The sequence below is a fragment of the Zonotrichia albicollis genome, chromosome 18, assembly GCF_047830755.1.
Source record: "Zonotrichia albicollis isolate bZonAlb1 chromosome 18, bZonAlb1.hap1, whole genome shotgun sequence".
In the NCBI taxonomy this organism is placed as follows: domain Eukaryota; kingdom Metazoa; phylum Chordata; class Aves; order Passeriformes; family Passerellidae; genus Zonotrichia; species Zonotrichia albicollis.
The window spans coordinates 1003068-1022664 of NC_133836.1; the positions used below are offsets into that span (position 1 = coordinate 1003068).

At 47.8% G+C, this 19597-nt stretch overlaps 1 protein-coding gene across 3 annotated transcripts in view; it reads right to left on the reverse strand.

The window, feature by feature from the left end:
• TMEM132C (transmembrane protein 132C) overlaps positions 1 to 19597 on the reverse strand; it is a 171613-nt gene that overhangs the window by 62199 nt on the left and 89817 nt on the right. For all 3 annotated transcript variants that reach the window (XM_074554140.1, XM_074554142.1, XM_074554143.1), the window contains one exon: positions 5948 to 6094. In XM_074554140.1, coding sequence (XP_074410241.1) covers positions 5948 to 6094 — 147 coding nt within the window. The remainder of the gene's footprint in view (positions 1 to 5947; positions 6095 to 19597) is intronic.

The following is a 19597-nucleotide window of genomic DNA, read 5'->3' on the forward strand; positions in this document are numbered from 1 at the left end:
ATCCATTCTGTTTGTGTGGGCTCTGCTCTATTTACATTATAATGGAATAAAACAATACATCCAACCTGCCTGGAGAGCAGGGCAGGCACTGGCTGCAGCTCTCAGCAAGGCTGGGTTACTGCAGGCATTGACTGAGCCTCCAGCATTTGGTTTGATAAGCACATAAAAAGCTTTTCTAAACGATACAAATTTGCTGTGCAAACAGATTTGATGCTTTCATGTGGGCAAGAAATATGTGAAGAATGCCCTTTCTCTTGGAGCTTCAGCCCTGCTGCTTCTCAACAGACCCAGGAACTTTAAAGTAGATTAAAAAAAAAAAAGAACAATTATTGCAACCAAAAGTTCTGTAGAGATCATGGATAGATCTCTAATGCATTTTCTTATCTCATCTCTACTAATTAATTTCTTCTCTTAGATAAAAAATCTCATGGGCATGCCTTATTCCTTGGCTAATACTATTTTAAGTTATGTATGAAGATTATTATAGTATTTTTTGAATGGTCAGGACTAAGTCTAACAGTGGTTCTGTTAAAATCCAACAAGAAAATTCCTTTTACCAGCACCCAACAGCTGGCCTTCTAAAAGCTCAGGTGAGCCATGAGGCTCCTCTTCATCCTCCATCCATCCTCCACTGTTCTTCCTTCATCCTCCATCCTTCATCCTCAGTCCTCCACCTTGCATCCTCCATCGTTCTTCCTTCATCCTCAATCCTCCATCTTCCATCCTCAATCCTCCATCCATCATTGTTCTTCCTTCATCCTCCATCTTCCATCCTCCACCTTCCATCCTCAATCTTCCATCCTCCATCCTCCATCCTCCATTGTCCATCCTCAATCCTCCATCCATCATTGTTCTTCCTTCATCCTCCATCCTCAATCCTCCACCTTCCATCCTCAATCCTCCATCCATCTTCCACTGTTCTTCCTTCATCCTCCATCCTCAATCCTCCATCCATCTTCCACTGTTCTTCCTTCATCCTCCATCCTCAATCCTCCATCCATCTTCCATCGTTCTTCCTTCATCCTCCATCCTTCTCCTGGCCTGGGGCTTTGCTGAACCCTGCTGCCATCCAAGGCACACAAGAGGAGCCATGTGAAAGGCTCCTTTGGGAAGGCCCCTCTAACCCCAGCCCCGTGTGCCCTGGGGCAGCCACAGTTCCAGGCACAGCTGGAGCAGATGTGTCAGATGTGTCCTGGCACCTCAGTGCCCACTGGAGAATCCGTGCCCTGTGTGCCCTGGAGCAGGCATCCTGCCAAGGAGAGCCCTGCCAGAGCCAGGCCAGCAGGCAGAGGGGTGATCTGGGACATGAGATGAGATGCGATAAGATGAGATGAGATAAGCAGGGAGGGGAAGGGGCTGGAGCTGCAGTGAAGGCTCAGCTGCAGCAGCCCTGGACAGCCACACACACATTCCCAGTGGCACTGGGAGCCCACAGATGCTCAGCACAGCAATGACTCACGCTGGAAGCTCCCAGGGCTGCTCCAGTCACTTGCCAGCAGCCCAAAAGGCTGCACTGGAATGTGCACAGTGCTTCAAACAGGGGGCCAGAATTATTGAGCATGGAAGGTTTTAATTAAGGTCGTTGAGTCCAACCATCCTCCCAGCACTGCCAAGTCCATCACCAGAGCACCTCCCCAAGCACCACATCCCCTTGTTTTTCAGATATTCCAGGGACTCCTTCCCTGGGCAGCCTGTCCCAGTGCCTGACAATGCTTGCAGTGATGAAATTTTCCTCATATCCAATCTAAACCTCCCATGGTGCAATCTGAGGCTTCTCCTCTTGCCCTACCTGAGCACACACCTGGCTCACATTCAGCCAGCTGCCAGCCAGCACCTCCAGGCTCTTCTCCCAAATTTCCTTTGAATTATGGAGCTTCATTCTGCTCAGCTGAGGCCATTTAGCACCTCAGCCTCTTCCTCATCCTTTGTCATGGTGTTTCCCCCACATCCAGCGAAGAATGGAGATTCTCCTGAGCTCTCCTTTTGTTCATATATCCATATACAATGCCTGCTCATATGTGAATTTCTTGTAAATGAATGGAAATTGTTTCTGTTTCAGGGTTTAATGGTGTAGACATCCATTGCTGGTGCCTTCCTCCCGGAGTGTCGGTGCAGTTTGTACAGCTCAGTCCCTGCAGACACAGATGTGACCTCCTGTAGACATGCACAATTTCCCAGGCACCCACAGCAGTGGCATGTGCCATCCCAGCTCTGCTCCCGCCTCAATTATCAGTCAAAAGGATAAACAACTGGCATGAAAAAATCCTGACCCACAAGCAAAAACCTCTGAATCCTTGTGAGAACTGAATCCATGCTCTCTGCTCGGGCTGCAAGGTTTTGAGGTCAGCAGGCACCACTGCCACTCTGCTGAGCTCTGCACACCCCTCTGACCCAAAACTGCCAGGGCAGGGTGACCCAGATTCTGAAATAATTAATAACATCCTCCCTGCTCATAACGTGTGACTGCTGCTGTCTGTTCCCATCGTGGGCACGGGCTGGCTGTGCTGTGCTGCAGGCAGACACGCTCCACATGGCTCACACTTCCCAGGCCTGACTCACGCTGTACACACACACTTTACTTTTGTTTTTCAATCACAAGGGAGTTGATTTCACTGACATCCCTTGGCAGCATATGGTGCTAGCAGACAGAGCAGGGATCTGCACAGAATTGCAGCGGCTTTGTTGCTTTCCCCCACGTGCTAATGATACCAAACACAGCCTGGGAATGTAATTACTGTTTGCATGGGCATGCAGGGACTCCCAGACAGGGCTCCAAACAGCCACAACAGCCCCAGCCCAACAGAATGTGCACATGTGGCACATGAGAGGGGAGAGGCGGCTGTGACACGGCCTGAAACATCAGCACAACATCTGGAAGCTCTCTTCCCCAGCCTGCCTCTCTATCAGACAGATGGCTGCAGGGCTGTAAGCCACAGGCCTCTCCAAAGGTTCAAGGCCAAGAGGATAAAGTGCTCCATCACAGCACTTTTCCATTCTGGCAGTGTTTCTAAATCTCTCTGCTCTCCCCCACTCTGTTTCTGTGCCTGGCTGACAGAAATCCACAGTGCTGGGTGATCCAGCTCCCCTGTCCAGGGGCACAAATGCAGCTGGTCCCAGGACAGCCCGGGTGTGCAGCAGCACGAGGAGCCAGGCCTGGGTCAGACTCACCACAGGATGCTCTGGGGCTTTGGCTCTGGCACAGAGGCCAGCCTAAGAAACTCCCTGAGCCCTCCTTGCTCCCACCTGCTCCTCATCCCCACAGCAAGCCAGAGCTCTGCTGCACTGAAATTTGATATTTTAAAAAACAAACCCCACAAATACCCCTTGCTGTGCCTTGGAATAGCTCTCCTGCCCTGTGGGGCAGCCAGAATAGATACCCAAAAAGCAGGAGCCCTTCCACAGGCGTTGTTCTCAGCTGAGAGTGGGACCTCACAAACCACACCAGCCTGAGGATGGACCAAGCCAGGCCATACTGAGAGATGGAGCTGGTTCCAAACCACACCAGCCCTAGGCTGGACCAAACCAGGCCATACTGAGAGATGGTTCCAGGACTGACCAAAAATATCCTTTTTTGTCTACCCCAAGCACACCCAGCAAACCTCCAGAAGCAGAAGCAACAAAGGAAAACAAGCAACCAAGCAGTTGTGTAAGCCTTGTTTTCACTAATCAGCACTGTTGTTATCCTCATCAATAGCTACTTGAGTCTCAGCAGAAACTGCATTATGAGGCACACAAACATTGCTGATTTCAAGCTGTTTGCAGTTACTTGCCATAGTTGCAAAGCCTTTTTGAATAATTTTAAAGTAAACTCTGGCTCCTGGCTTGAGCACCACAAAGTATTTCTTAAAAAAGTAAAGAAGCATGACCCACTTAAATTCTCAAAGGTAATGGTAAACAATTACTGATGTGATGTATCTAAAATATCTCTTGTGTTCTATTATTTATATAATGTGAAAGGTGTATTAGCTGCTGCTGCATTCAGAGTCAAACTGCTTCTTTCAAAGTGCTTACAGTGTAATTATATCCACACACTAATGACAGAGAAATGTGCAAGAAAGGAAGACCTGGAAACAAAAATCAGTATTTTTACTGAGTCTGGGCACTTGTCTCTAGGGTGTGAAGGGGAGAGAGTGCAATGGTTCTCCCTGGTGCAGCAGGGAGGTTTCTGAGCAAACACAGAGGAAAACTCCTTCTATACATCAATTAACCAAGGTATTTGTGAGCTGGCTGAGTCGGCTGCAGGGAGGATGAGGCAGTGCTGGAGCTCCAGAGCTGCTCTCACAGCACCCTGACCTCAGCACAGAACTGCACATCCCCTCTGTGACCCACCCTGCTGAACCAGCCTGGAGGAGCTGGGGGCAGCACAGAAAATTCCCATTAGGGACACACAGTCCTCCACCAAATTAAATCAGCCTAATGGAGTATCTGTGCTCTGTGCAGAGGGCTCCAGGTGACACCCAGAGACCCAGCAATGCCCATTTCACCGTGTGCTTCCCTCAGGTTTCCCTACCCAGCTCCTCCCTGCACACAAACATTGCACTCAAACCAGGGCTCATCATGCTTTCAGAAGACAGCAACTATTTACATGCACAAGTGAGAGAGGCATTAATTAAAACATTGAGTTTTATTTGCATAATTAGTGCCAAAAATATTTTTATGGGTTAATTAGACTTCATGCAAATTGGATTGAGGAGATTTAATTTGGGGTTTGATAACCTGACTATTATAGTTCTGCAGTTGCAAATCTGCTCAGAGCTACACGCTGCTCTACAGCTACGTCCTCCCTTTCAAACTGGTGGAGTTTTTACTCCTGACAGCCCCAAATGATGCTTTTCCTTTCCCTTTACCAGTCCTGAGATAGGCTGACCCTGGTTGGATGCCAGGTGCCCACTAAAGCAGCTCCATCTCTCCCCTCCTCAGCTGGACAGGGAGGAGAAAACAGAATGAAAGCTCAGGGTTGAGATAAGGACAGGGAGAGATCAGTCACCAGAAATACCCTGAGTCAGACCATCAGCTCATCAGGAGCTGCTCATGGCCAGAGGAGTTTCTGACTTTACACATGTCCAGTATTTGGGCACAGAACAGAGAAGTTAAAATCAGCTCAGGTTCCCTGTGCCTGAAGGTTTGGTACAAAGCAACAACCAGCCCAGCACCCAGCAAGGACTCCGTGGTGCTCCTCTGTGAGCCCAGGTTTGTGATAACATTGTGATAACAATAATCACAGAGCTGGGGCTGTTTGGATCTGTGCAGTGGGAAATTCCCTGCATGGGCTAATGTACAGCAGCGTTGTGAGAATTCTCCATGATTCCTGGGGAGAGCAATAGGATTTCCACTGAAAATACACAACTTTACTGTGTGCCATGGAAGCCAGCCCTGCTCCTGCTGTGGGACAGCCAGAGCAAACCCCTGCAAGCACAGCACACAGGGAGGCAGGGGCAGCCCAGCTCATCCCCACAGCTCTGCCTCAGGCAGGCACCCAGCAGGCCAAGGAACCTCCTCTGGAAGAACCCAGTGTTTGGCACAGAGGATTATTCTGTGTTACCCACTGGGAGGTTTGAGTTGCCCTGCACAGAACTCCCTGCTTGCTCCACGAGCCAGCCCCAGAGGCTGTGCTGCATTCAGAGACACAAGGTCAAAACTACCAAGCCAGAAAGAGTAAAGGTTCAGTAAAGCCTTTGAATTAATATTCATATTGCTGCCAAAATTACACCACCCCCCCAGCACCAGTGTAGGTTCATTCCATTAATTTTTTCCTTTGAAGTGATGAGTTTTATTGCCCATTGCAGGTCAGCAGATGGTACCACAGCTACCCTGAGTGCCTCCACATTTCCAGGCTGCAGCTTTAACAGCTGTGAGCAGCGCTGACATGAGCCTTAAGCCCTTCAAGCCCTGAATGGTATCATGGACATAAATGAGTTTAATGTGCCGAGAAGAGGAGGTTCCATACCTGTTCCTTGAGCTGGGGGCTATCCTCTGGCACAGGACTGTGGTGGTGGAGTGCTTGCCACCATTGCCCACCTCCTGCTTCACGTCCCACTGCCGCGGGTCGCTGGTCCTCGCGCCCAGGATGTTCACACCCTTCTTCACCTTTGCCCTGTGGGAAACAGCAATGGGAAAGGGTTACAAACTCATGCAGGGCTCTCTGAATGCAGCTCAGGCACGGGCATCTCAGCAGAGCAGTTTAAAGGTAAGTGTCAGGTGTGCCTCTAATCCAGCAGTAAACAGGAGAGTTTATTATCAATGTGGCAACATCACGTTGTTTGGACAGGGCCTTTCTGCGTTCTGCTGGACTTAGGGGTCAAACTGAACCTGTAGGAAAATCTGCACTCAAGGTTCTTTTCTCTATTCAGGCAATATTGTTTCCCCCAAATAAAAGCTTGTCCCAACACAGAGGACTCTGGCATGTTTGTCTGCATCAAGACAAAACTGTGCCTCACCACTGCACAGAGGAACACTCCACTGGAGAAGTATTAATAACCCACATTTATTCCAGATGAAATCCTTCTAGGTATCACTGGACAGGCTGTTGCACCTCTGCCTGACAATTTCCTCTTTGCTGCACATTCCCAAGGAAATTTCTGTTTGAAATCTCCAGCCCCGAGAGAATGCAGCTGTTGGTTGAGACAAGACTTTGTAACCCCGTTCTTACAGGATGCAGCTTTCTGCCACTCCCAGCTGCCATGCCCTGTGGTAAAGTTAACTGTATTTATCTAGTGATGCTAATAACATCAGCAACAACTGCATGGAAGGTTAATTACAGAACACTTGCTAATTAAAGAGCATTTGTACAAGGAATTCTCAGCAGAGGTGTTGTTTGGGTGCAGAATGCTGAACTGCTGATGCTCAGCCCGACCACAAAGCACCAGGAATGGGGCAGATGAAGAGTTCTGCAGCCCTCCTTGTCTGAAGTCAGTGAGGGACAGAAGGATGATGAGGATGTGGGGAGGAGGAGGCCCCTGAGGAGTCCCCAGCCCTGGCAGCAGCGTGGCCTCACCCTCAGAGGAAGAAGGGCAAGGGCAGCCTGACTCCAGCTAACATCACAGAGGCTGCATCACAGTAAAATCAGTTTTCTAAAATATTTATGCAACACAAAATGCTTGCTACTGGGCAGAAATCATCATCCAGCAAGACGCTGATATCTTCTTGACATTTATGAGGACTTGGCACCTAAGTTTCTTTAAAAAACTTGGCATCTTCAGCCAATAAAACACTCAAAAGCTGTCGCTAGGAATGACTGAGAGTACCTGTCTTCTCGCATTTTTTCAACAAAACACAATTAATTTAAGGTATTGAAAAAGAAAAGTTGGTGTTTTTTTCTTCCCAGTATAAAAGCATAAAAGATTAATTCTCTCATTTGTAACATGAAACGCCATGGAGCTTTAGAGAATGCTGTCTTGCTCCTGCAGAAGTAGCCTGATGAATCTCTCGTGCCTTCAGCTGAATTACTCAGAAGCAAAAACAGAAAGGCAAAGGAAGAATCAAATTCATTCCTGAAGGTTCATTAAAGCTTTAAGTCCCATTAGGTTTTGCAGTGTATTACAGTTCAGACAAATGAACAATAAATAAATGTTTCAGTATTTATAAAACACCCCTGCCAATCCTGAAGCTGTGTAAATCCATCAGTATTTCTTACGGCAATCTGTATTTCAGGAGATCTTTGGATGCATTTTAGGAGGCTGCAATTTAGCAACTGGAGAGAAGTAAAACCTCATTGTTTATACTTTGTTCGTTGAGACAGGCTCTGAAATGACAGAACACCACTCAAAATGAGGCTCCCGTGCTTGGATTTCCAACAGAATTCCAACTCTGTCAGCAGCTGCAAACTGCTCTCCCCACCGTGGAGCGTGGCACAGTCAATACCTGGGCTCCTGTTAATTAGGATGGACATGTGGCTGGAAGGCCAAGGTTAGTGGTCACATACACTGCCAGAGGACCAGAGCAGGGCTGCAATGCCATTTTGTTAATTAACTACACAATGGGGCATTAAGTTGAGTGGTTTGCACATATGCCATTATATAAAGCCCATTAAAAAAAAAATTCCATCCCAGGGTAAAGTAGGTTATGTTTAGTGAGAAAAATCAATGTTGTGATTGCACTTAGGACTGGAATGAGGGTATGAACACCCAGAAGATTGAACTTCCGAAATAAATATGCAGAAGCACAATTTGCAACTCTCCCTCTAAAAAGGGCATTGAGTTTTACATAACAAGGTCAATGGATGAATCAGAATTAAGTCAGACAGAACTCAGCCCCACACATTTCCAAATGCAATCTGTACATATGCTACAAATGTTTTCACTCCAATTTTTATTTACTTGGTGTTTGAGTGCTAGCAAGGAAAAGTCTATTTAATTACTTACCAAAGATTTGTTGACCTTGTTGGATGCTTGTGATTAAATATTCATTTTTTTAAAATCAATCGTGCCAACTTTGTACATTAAAAATCTGTAAGTTATACTACCTCAATAAACCCCAAGACCGAGGACCTGGAGGCCAAATGACTTGAGAGCCTGCTGTATTTACCCAGCTAACCTTACAGTATTTATAAATGCACTGTGTTTATGTGAGGGTGACAATAAATGGGGAGGACAAACAGCTGATGGGGTTCCCCACTGCAGCTGGGAAGTTCTTTGCTGTTCCTGATTATCCACAGGTAGATGCAGATGGTTGTCCTCACACAGAGGCTTTTCTGCACTGCTCCATGGCCTGCAAGCATCTACCAGCCATGAACTGTCAGCTTGGACTTCCACCCAAAGGGGAGCCAAAATCTTCCACTCCAACGTTATTCTAAACAACCTCCTGGGAGTGTCACTAAATCTAAAACTGAAAATGCACAAAGCTAAAAATGCACAGAATTAAAAAATGCATAAAACTAAAAATGCATAAAACGAAAAATGCACAAAACGAAAAATGCACAAAACGAAAAATGCACAAAACGAAAAATGCCCAGAACAAAAAATGCCCAGAACAAAAAATGCCCAGAACAAAAAATGCCCAGAACAAAAAATGCCCAGAACAAAAAATGCCCAGAACCTAAGGGCAGCAGCTCATTCATTTGAGGGTGATGCTCTGGGAGCTGAAGTTAAGCCCAGCTTTTGATGCCGTGACAAAAGCCAAGGCTGAATGGGAGCTGGAGCCCAGCCCAGCAGAGCTCAGCCCCAGCCCTCCCTGGGGAAGGGATTCCCTCCCTCTGAACACATGGCACCCAGAACAAGGGGGGATTTTCTTGCTTGAACTCCTGAGGTTATGAACTCATAGCACAGGAAATCTCTGCCTCAGCTTCGTCTCAAAATAACTGTCTCTCTTTAAATCTCTCCAATGGAGAATTAGAAGATTCTGCTGGCAAGCAGAGCAAGCAGCATCTCAAAGATATTACAGAGAGCCTCCAGCAGCTTACCTGGGAATCATTACTTAATTTGTGTCGAGACCAAGCAAAAGCATTTATTTACTCACACAATCACACAGCAAATGTGCAATTTTCAAGCAAATATTTCACTTTCAACTTGAAGCTTTCAGTTACATACAAAGATTTCCATTTAGCACCTCAGCTTCCTAATGTGTCAAACCCAGAAATGATGCTTCTAATTAATGCATTCTGATCAATTGCAGCTGAAAATCTAATTCTTGCATTTCACTATCCTCAAATTACAAGAAATTTCAGCAGTATTTGGATATAATACTGTACAGCTATTAAAGACAGCAACCAAAAGGCAATTGAATCAGCAAGAGCCAGAGCTGGAGATGTGACTTATGATTTAAGCAGCTCAAATTATTGCTTCCTATTTAAATTTAAAAGTTAATCTTGCAGAAGTGCTGGGCCATGGAAGGGCTGTGCTACCTGCAGCAGTGCTGGAGAGAGGGCACGGAGCGCTGAGAGCTCCCACCAGCCCTTCCCATGCAGGATTCTGCTGAGGGTGCTGACAGCAGAGAGCATCACCCCTCTTTTATTGCAGAGGAAGGATGCTCAGAGCACTGATCCAGGGCAGCTGCTCTGCCTGGCTGGGCTGGCCTGGGGACAAGGGCAAGGCTCTGGGCAGCACGGGGAGCTGGGCACATCCCTGGCTGCCCTGAGCTGGCAGCATCCAGAGCAGGGCTGAGCTGTGGCTCTGTGCAGGACCAGGGAAGCAGCAGTGCCAGTGCATGGAAATGCAGCAGTGCCTGGGAGGGCAGCCGTGCCAGTGCCTGGAAATGCAGAATTGGGGCTGGAGGGGGAACAGGTCCATGCCCTCAGCAGCAGGCACCTCTCACCTGGGCTCATTCTGCACTCCTTACACAGCAGGGCTGCTCTGGAGAACAAACAGCTAAACCAACACTCAATTCCTATAAGCAGTGAGCTGCACAGTGTCTGGAGAGCTGTCCAGCCTCTAAGCCCTGTGTTTCCTGCCAGGCTGTTTGCTATCTGTGGTTATTGCCATCCCTGGCATGGAGCAGCCTGGCTGCAGGGCCGGGCACGGCTCTGGGTCTCTGCAGCTCAAACCTGCAGTCCAAGCAAGGATCCCAAACCCAAACTCAGGGGCAGAGCAGCTCCGAGGGCTCCTGTCCGGGCTGTCCCTGAGGATGCTCCTGCTCCAGAGCGAATCCTGGCATTCCTCAGCCTGGAGCTTGAGCTGAACAAATGCTGACCCCTTTTGGTCAGCCTCCTCCGAGCCTCGCTGCCTCTCCTGCTCTTTGCTAACTCTCCTCAGCAGCCCCTGAGTTTTGTGCCTGTAAAGGTCAGGTTGCAAGAATTTCCTTCAGTGCCTCCTGAAGCCAGGGCAGCTCTCCTGCTGGCTCCTTGCCGGGCTGCACGTTACAATTAACACTCAAACTTCACGAGCTCTGCCAGAAAAATTTCAGCTTCTTCCTGCCATGATTCACTCCTCTCCTCCTTTGTTCCCAGAGTAAACCAGGAGATTAAAGCCAGCTGCAGGAACCCATAAAAGCCAGGCAAGAGACTGACCACAGCAATTAAGCAAGATTTGTTTTACGAAGTAAATATTTTCCCTTTCATCTTTCTGTATGAAATGAGTTGCCGGATCTCACTGCAGCTCTGAAGAACAGGACAAACATCTGCCTGCACAACATCCCTCATGAAGAGCTGGGAAGCCAGAGGTGGGACAGAAGATGGCCTGGTTAGCTGGGTCAGCCCTTCAAACACGAGCCTTTAATTTACACGGGCAGGGTGAGTGTGACTGAGGAGCTTGGCTCAGCTCGGGGAATTTGGGGATCAGGTATCAGCTCAGCTTCAGGCTGATCATCCCACTCCAGCATGCAGATGGCCACCAAAGCTCTCTGTGGCCACCTCTTTCCTACTGAAATTTCCATTTACAAGCCACAAGCAGGAAAATAGAGCCCTCTCTGAACTGCAGGATTTAGGTACTAAATGGATGAGGTAATAAATTACTGCTAAAAGCAGCATTTCACATTTGCTCCCCAGCTCAGGAGCCACTGCAAAGGGCCATCCATGCAGGAATCATCAGTAAAAGCTAAGACCTTGCTGCTCAGAGCATCCTCTCTGCTTCAGGCATTTCTCTCTCATAGTGTACCCAAAAAAGGCCTCCAGGAAACCACTTTTGTAGAAAAAGAGAAAACAGCCTTTAAAATGTCAAAACAGCTAAAGTAGGCACACAGCTCCGGCTCTTCACTCCTTACAATTTTCCTTTCACTTCCAATAGACCACAAGGTTGGTCTATTTGAAATGACTTTGGAAAAGAGAACACGTCAAAACAAAACAAATAGAAATATTTCACTTTGAAAGTGCAGTAATAAAATCCTTTAAGAATCTCCAAAGCAGAATGCTTAAGCTTCTTGAATATAGGGAGCAGCTGAGGCACTTTTCAGTATTTCTGAAACCTCCTCAGTCTGGTAAATTGGACTCAATTCAGCCCAAAACTGCATATTCTGGTGACTTTCATGTCCATCAAAATGATACAAATTCTCCCATTGCTAGAGAGGAGTCCTGGGATCTGAAATAGCTCAAGGGCTGATCTTCTGCAGTGCTTCTTACATAACTGAAATTCCCTGAGACCCTTGGAAAATCAGCTGTCCTCTATTTCAATAGCAATAGGTGCTTCACATCCCTTAGGAAGCTTTGGAGAGCTCAGCTGCAAGGCACGAGGTGGATGCTGCCAGCTGTATTTTAGATTTATTTTTTCTCCAAAAAAGAAATCCAATGTATTTTGGGATGTTCCAGGGACAGAGCTTTTTGGGTTTTGGGCTGGTATCTGTGGTTAACTCTTTGTTAACATCACCAACTCTCTTGAGGAGTCAGCTATCCCATTACTGAGTTTTAAAAGGAAAGCAGAGAGAGGTGATTTCTGTGAAGTTTGTGAAGTTTGGATAACCCTACTCAAGGCACAGACAGTCACTGAACCTCCACAGATCTATGGCAAAGCTGCTTTCTGCAGCCCTGAATTTTAACAGCACTAGTTAAGGGGTTAGGAAAGGGGTGTGAGGAGTGGGGAAATCCTAAAAAAATCTATAAATAAAAGCAGGATGGAAGTACACAACACAGAGAATGTGGATTTGTCATCCAAGCCAATGTGAATTTACAACCTGCTAACATCCTGCCTGCAGCAAAGACAAACCCTGCAAACTCCTGAGCTCCCAGCAGCTGTCACTGAACTCAGTTTGTTTGCAAAGACTCCTCTCTCTCATTCCTTTCCTTACTATAGATCAGCTCTGGATCCTAACTGCATCACTGCCTGGCAGAATAATTAATAATTTCCACCAAGAATCCCTTCGTTTTCTTTTTGCAGCACCTGACCTGGCCTCTCAGGACAGAAAATCCCATTCCTGGGTTGAAGGATGGATATCCCCTCCTGACAAACTGCGCCAGGTGGCACAGGAAGGGCTCCTGCCCAGGATGCACAATGTTAACCAGCAGGTTTGCTGATTAAATTAGCACATGTAATTAGGGACAGGGGACAAGGCCAGAGTGTTTAGCCCTCTTTTCACTGCCCTTTATCTCTTACTCATGGAATCAGCACAAAGTCTGGGCTCACAGGAAATGCAGGGGAATTGCAGAGAAGCCCCAAGTCCTGCAGGGCCTGAGGGGGTTTGCAGAGTGTTTGAAGCCCCTGCTCCCCTCACCCCAGCACTGGGGATGCCCGACCCCAGCTGAGGTGGGCACAGCCTGGGGCTGCAGCTCTCCCTTTGCTTTAGGGGGGAATGAGCAGCAAAGCTCTGCTCTGGTTTGAAACTCAAACAGACTAATGGGTGAGTGACAGATCCATCTCAGGCACTCTGCAAGGAATGAGAGAAGCTGAAGCACAATCACATGCAGGTGAAATCCCTGGGCAGCCTTTGCTGGGGGATCAGTATCTGGGTGAACACTCATTTACTAATTCATCACAGGAGACCTGCTGGCTGCTCTGCTGTCACAAAGGCAGCTGGAATAATCCTCCTCACACCAACACATGCCTGCTGAGAGAGGCAGAGGAGAGAGATGGGTGCTGTGTAAATAAAAATCCCACCAGGGTGAATCCAGAGCACAGATTCAGCTGCACATGCTAAACACAAGCTCATGGATCTATTTTATAGGACCAGAGACACTTTTTAGATAAGTAAATGCTTTGAGATTATATTTCCCTACTACACCCAGTTTCTATTATTACCAGAAAAATCTCTAAGCTGCATATTTGTGACATTCCCCCAGCTGGCAGAGCAACAGCAGTGCTGAGGAAAATACTTACTGTTTGCAGTGGTTATTAGGATTATTACTCAGACCCCAAGTGACTCTCTGAAGTAATCTTCCCATGCAGTCCCTTTGTGGTTTAATCCCATCCTCACTGCCCCTCAGCAGCTGCCATGAATGCAGCTTTGCCATCAGCCACGGGGCTACAGGGGCTGTGCTTCCCTCTTCCCTTGGGGGAATCATTTTGCTGAGATCAGCTGCTGGAGGGAAGGGGCAAACATCCTTAAAGCAGTGAGGAAGGGAGGAACCTTCCACTCCGTATATAAAATATATGTATATACATCCTCCAAAAAATATATATACATCCTCCTGCCACTCCCTCAAGGTGATCAGGGCTGGCCAGGCTGCTGCACACTCTGCTCTGGGCCCCAGACAAGCTCCATTTCTGTGCTGCTGTGCCAAGCACCTGCACACACAGCTCCATTTCTGTGCTAAGCACCTGCACACACAGCTCCATTTCTGTGCCAAGCACCTGCACACACAGCTCCATTTCTGTGCCAAGCACCTGCACACACAGCTCCATTTCTGTGCCAAGCACCTGCACACACAGCTCCATTTCTGTGCCAAGCACCTGCACACACAGCTCCATTTCTGTGCTGCTGTGCCAAGCACCTGCACATCCAGCTCCATTTCTGTGCCAAGCACCTGCACACACAGCTCCATTTCTGGGCCAAGCACCTACACATCCAGCTCCATTTCTGGGCCAAGCACCTGCACACACAGCTCCATTTCTGGGCCAAGCACCTGCACACACAGCTCCATTTCTGTGCCAAGCACCTGCACACACAGCTCCATTTCTGTGCCAAGCACCTGCACACACAGCTCCATTTCTGTGCCAAGCACCTGCACACACAGCTCCATTTCTGTGCCAAGCACCTGCACACACAGCTCCATTTCTGTGCCATGCACCTGCACACACAGCTCCATTTCCGTGCTGCTGTGCCAAGCACCTGCACGTCCAGCTCCATTTCTGTGCCAAGCACCTGCAGGTACAGCTCCATTTCCGTGCCAAGCACCTGCACACACAGGTGACAAACACCTGGTTCCTCTCTCCCTCTGGCTGTGAGGGATGCTCTGCACCAGCCCATGGAGCTCATGAGGCTGCTCAGCACCACCAGGGTGGGGGTACAGCACCTGCACTTTCAATGTGCCAGCCCATTTAATGCCTCAGCAAAGCTCCCCCTGCCTCCTAAGCCATGCACTTCCTCATCTGAAAGGTCTTAGATAAAATGGCCAAGAGTTATGGGGTATACAACAGCCCAGGATAGAGAGAAATGACAAGTACAAAGAGAGGAATATGAATAATCTACAGAAGAGGCCATTATTCTGTGTGCCCAGGGAAAGTGTTTCTGCTCCTTACAAAAGGAAGGATTTATCTTCCCCTGATCAAAGGTGACAAAGCTGGAATGTTAATGCTAGAAAAACACAGGGAGGGCAGGAAGAAGGCTGCCAGCAATTTCACTTTGATTTCATCAGCTGATGGTGCAATTATACATTTATTTTTCCTGTGAGCAGCAGACACTTTCACACTCAGAGCACACCAGGAGCAGAGACAAATTACTGAGTCTCAAAGATCTTTCTACAGAATTCCACACACGTTTCCCTCAAGCAAGACACTGATGCTCTCAATCTCGTGTCCTTTGGGGCTGACACAGCTCATGGCACTGACATTAAGGGGCCAGGACTGGCCATCAGCTACTGAGTCTTCTCCCAGCGACAGCAGGGCCACACAGACATAATTCAGGGCCAGCTCTGAGCCTGCTCTGCTGTGCTTGAAAACCAGGTCAGGCCTCCAGCACCTGGAGCTGCTGAGAATTCCAGCTCCTGGTCCCTGTGGATCTGCAGGGCTGCATCCCTGGGATGCTGAGGAGCTCTCAGCAGGAGCTGCTGTGCCAGGGACATCACACACAGGCACTGGAACAGGCACTGGAACATCACACAGGGACAGTGGAACATCACACAGAGACAGTGGAACATCACACAGTGACACTGGAACATCACACAGTGACACTGGAACAGGAACATCGCAAAGTGACACTGGAACATCACACAGTGACAGTGGAACAGGAACATTGCAAAGTGACACTGGAACATCACACAGTGACACTGGAACATCACACAGTGACAGTGGAACATCACACAGGACACTGGAACATCACACAGGACACTGGAACATCACACAGAGACAGTGGAACATCACACAGTGGAACATGAACATCACACAGGACACTGGAACATCACACAGGGCACTGGAACATCACACAGTGACACTGGAACATCACACAGTGACAGTGGAACATCACACAGTGACAGTGGAACATCACACAGTGACAGTGGAACAGAAACATCACACAGTGACACTGGAACATCACACAGTGACAGTGGAACAGAAACATCACACAGAGACAGTGGAACATCACACAGTGGCTCTGGAACATCACACAGGGCACTGGAACATCACACAGGGCACTGGAACATGCAGCCCTGCTCTGCTGCACTGCTGGCTGCAATGCCAACACAGCCATGTCACTGTGGGCACATTTTCAGCTCACACAGAGGTGACAAGGCACCACAGACAACCCACAGCAGGTCAGAGCTCAGACCATGTCATTATTATCAGCAGGAACAGCAGCCTCCAGAGCAAAGCTGGGAGCTCTGCTGCGCTGTCACAGCAATGCATTATTACAGAGTTTATACCCCAGAAGGGTTTGTTAAAGGGAGGAGAAAGGGAAAAATTCACATCATAAATTGCCAGAAGAGCCCTGATCTTGTTTAGATCAAACTACTCAAGCTCCAGGTATTATCTATTTACACATGGAGCTGAAAATTCACCCCAGTCCCAGAGACCTGTTGTTTCTGTCACTGACAGGGAGAGTCAGCGCTGATTTCCAGCACAGAGCAGCAGTAAATGGAATAAATATCAAGAGCAGAGCTGCCCTGAGTTAGCATGCAGAGCGTGTGCCAGCCTTGCAATGAGCCCACACCACCATGGTGTCATCCTGAGCCACCCACAGCAGTGTCCCAGTGCACAGCATCATCCCTGACTTCATTTTATGTCATGGGCTACAAGGACATTTTACACCTTATTAGGAAATGTTAAGGCAGCCCTTTCAGCATATAAAAAACAACAAAATGTGTAATTGCTGTTATGGAAAAGTAGCAGCGGAACTTATCTGAAAAACACCTCTCAAAGTGAACACTTGGGATGTTTTCCTTGGAGTTCTCTGGAGTAAGAGCTTGAGCTGGGTGTGACAATTTCAGGGGTGTGTGACCAGAGGAGCCCGAGATCCAGGGCAGGACTGAAGGACTGCCTCCCTCAGCCAGCCCAAATCCAGCCACTGAAGCATGCTTTTAGTTCTCATCTAATTTAGTCTTTCACTACCGACCCGCTCTCTCAATCCAATTTTACTAATTTTTAAGAACCTTTGCCCTCCTAATCCCATTAGATCAGTGATTCTAAAAAAAAAAAAGATTTTACTGCAAGTGATGCAGAAAACAAACACTGCCTGTACCACGTGCTTTTACTCCTTCTTCCTTCCTCAAAGTGATACCTTTGCATGTTAGCCCTAACAACTCTTTAATGCTTTGGAATGCATTTGAAAATGTGAAATTTGCTTATTTGGGACTTTTAGCAGAGCCCTCCTTGCTGGAATCTCCCAGTCTCTGTTGCAAGGGCAGCGTTCAGAGGAGCAATGACCCATTTTTTATTTTTATTTTTCATTTCAATTTCCACCTCTGCTGCTCACACAGCTGAGGGCCCTGGGATGAATCCATGTCCCCAGAGCATGTCAGATCCTCTCAGGTTTGTCCTGAGCTCCTGGTGGGAATCAGGAGCAGAGCTGAGCCAAGGGAACAGGGGTTCAGAGCCAATAAATCCATCTCAGCACTGGGGAGAGGGAGATTGCCCTGCTAGGGATCAGGCAGAGGGCTGAGAGCTGGGGGTTGTGAAATCATTACTGCATCACAGTAGTAAAGGAACAAAATTGCATTTCTGCGTTTGTATTAACACTTCTGTGAGGGAAGAAAAGCAGAGATCGTGTTTGTACTCCCCTGGCTGAGCACCGAGCGTGTTTCAATGAGGAGGATTTGCCCTCTGTGTACATGCAAAAAGAGGCTGCAGTAAATAACATGAACCCTCTGAAATCCTGGAGTCTCCTTGCACAGGCACAGTGGGGCTGCTCTGTGATTCCCACACTGCAGTGACACAGACACTGCCCAGGGGCTCACAGCTGAAAAACAACAGCACCTTTTCACCTGGGATCTCAGCAAATGCAATGGAGGAGCCACTGATGGAAAACCAACTTAGAACTCACGATTCTTTTTTTTTTTTTTTTCCAGGGTAGGGCTGCACTTTAAGTCACTGGCTTTATTAATGGAATAAGTGTATTTGTCTCTTGCAGGCCTGAAAAATAAAGCACTGAGCAGTAACATATGGAATATGCCTTAGGCAAGAGACTTTCTTCTGGTATTGCTATTTTTCTAATAAAATTGAAATCACGGCACGAGTGCACATGTTCTTGTAAAGTGTTTCACAGAGGGTGGTCTGAAATAGATGCACCCAAAAGCAACAGACTTTTTTTTTTATAAAATTGCTAATTACAGCAGTTGAAAACACAGTGATCTGGGATTCCTAATCTCATGGGATGGAAGGAAATAAAAAAGAACTCCATAAGTTCTCCTCTTTTGAGTTCATCCTTCAAATTCTTGGGGCAATTCCCTCTGTCAATATAAAATAAGGGCTCAAGAGATCATTTCATAACGTGAAGTCACAGTCACAGTCCTGCTGCATCCCTCAGCCATAGCAGAGCATGCTCCTATTAAAATAATAAATGAGACTGAAATTCCCACGGAAATACTGAGTGGTCTGAGCACCACTGATGGCAAAAAGCAAGGCAGGAGCTGCCTTAAAATCCTACAAATTGTTAAAATCCTCCTGAGCTTGTTTGCAGGCAGGATGAAGAACTGAGGGTGTCAGGCTGGGTTTGGCTGCACCAGTGCCCAGCCCAACAGCACACATCTCATGGAGAGTGGGTCCGTTTACAGCTGGTACCTCTCCAGCTTTGAACCCTTTTGCTCAGGTTCTGCTGTGCTTCAGGCAGCTTTCTGTCTGCATTTCTGCTCCCCAGGCAGTCCCTCCCTGCCTCGGGGCTGTCTCACCTTTCTCTCAGCGCTGGAGGACAGGAGCTCTAGGGCAGAGCCAAGCACAAAAAGCACAGAGCAGCCTCAGGCACTGAGATTACCTTTACACTGGAACCCCTTTGATGCCAGCTCCTGGACAAGAAATGCAGTTGACTTATGCTCAGTAAAAATTGATGTTTCCTCCCACGCTCATCCCAGTATCAAGCTAAGTCTGAAACTTAGAACAAGCTGGAAAAAAAAATAACTGCAGTAAAAGGTCGAGACATGCAAGAGGGTTCTCTCCTCTTGAAAGCACTCAGGGAGTGGGTCTGCCTGGGTAGAATCCTGCCCAAACAAGCAGCTGCATTTCCATGCAGTCTGTTTTGGTTCCAGGCTCCCATGCCAGCAGCTCCAAAGGTAAGAGCCCCCTGGTTGGCTGTTCCACACTTACAGGGCGGCTGATGGAAACCAGGGTGGCACCAGGGAGGGAACCGGGGGGCTCTGAAATGCTCTGGAACAGCAATGTCTGTAACACACAGCCTGATACAACACCAAACCACCCAGAACTGCAGAGCACAGCACTGCCTCTTAAATTAGCTCTCCTTTTAACATTTTTTGCCTCCTTTTTCCCCACTGGCTGTAATAAAGAAAATTGATATCTTCCCCCTTTTCTACTGGTAGCATGAGATTCCTCAGGAAACATTAACATGGAACCTATCTGCTGGTTCCCACCAGGAGCTTGTGTTTGTGCCATTGGGGTATGTGGGAAATGGGCACCTTCTGCAGAACGACTGCAACCAGCAA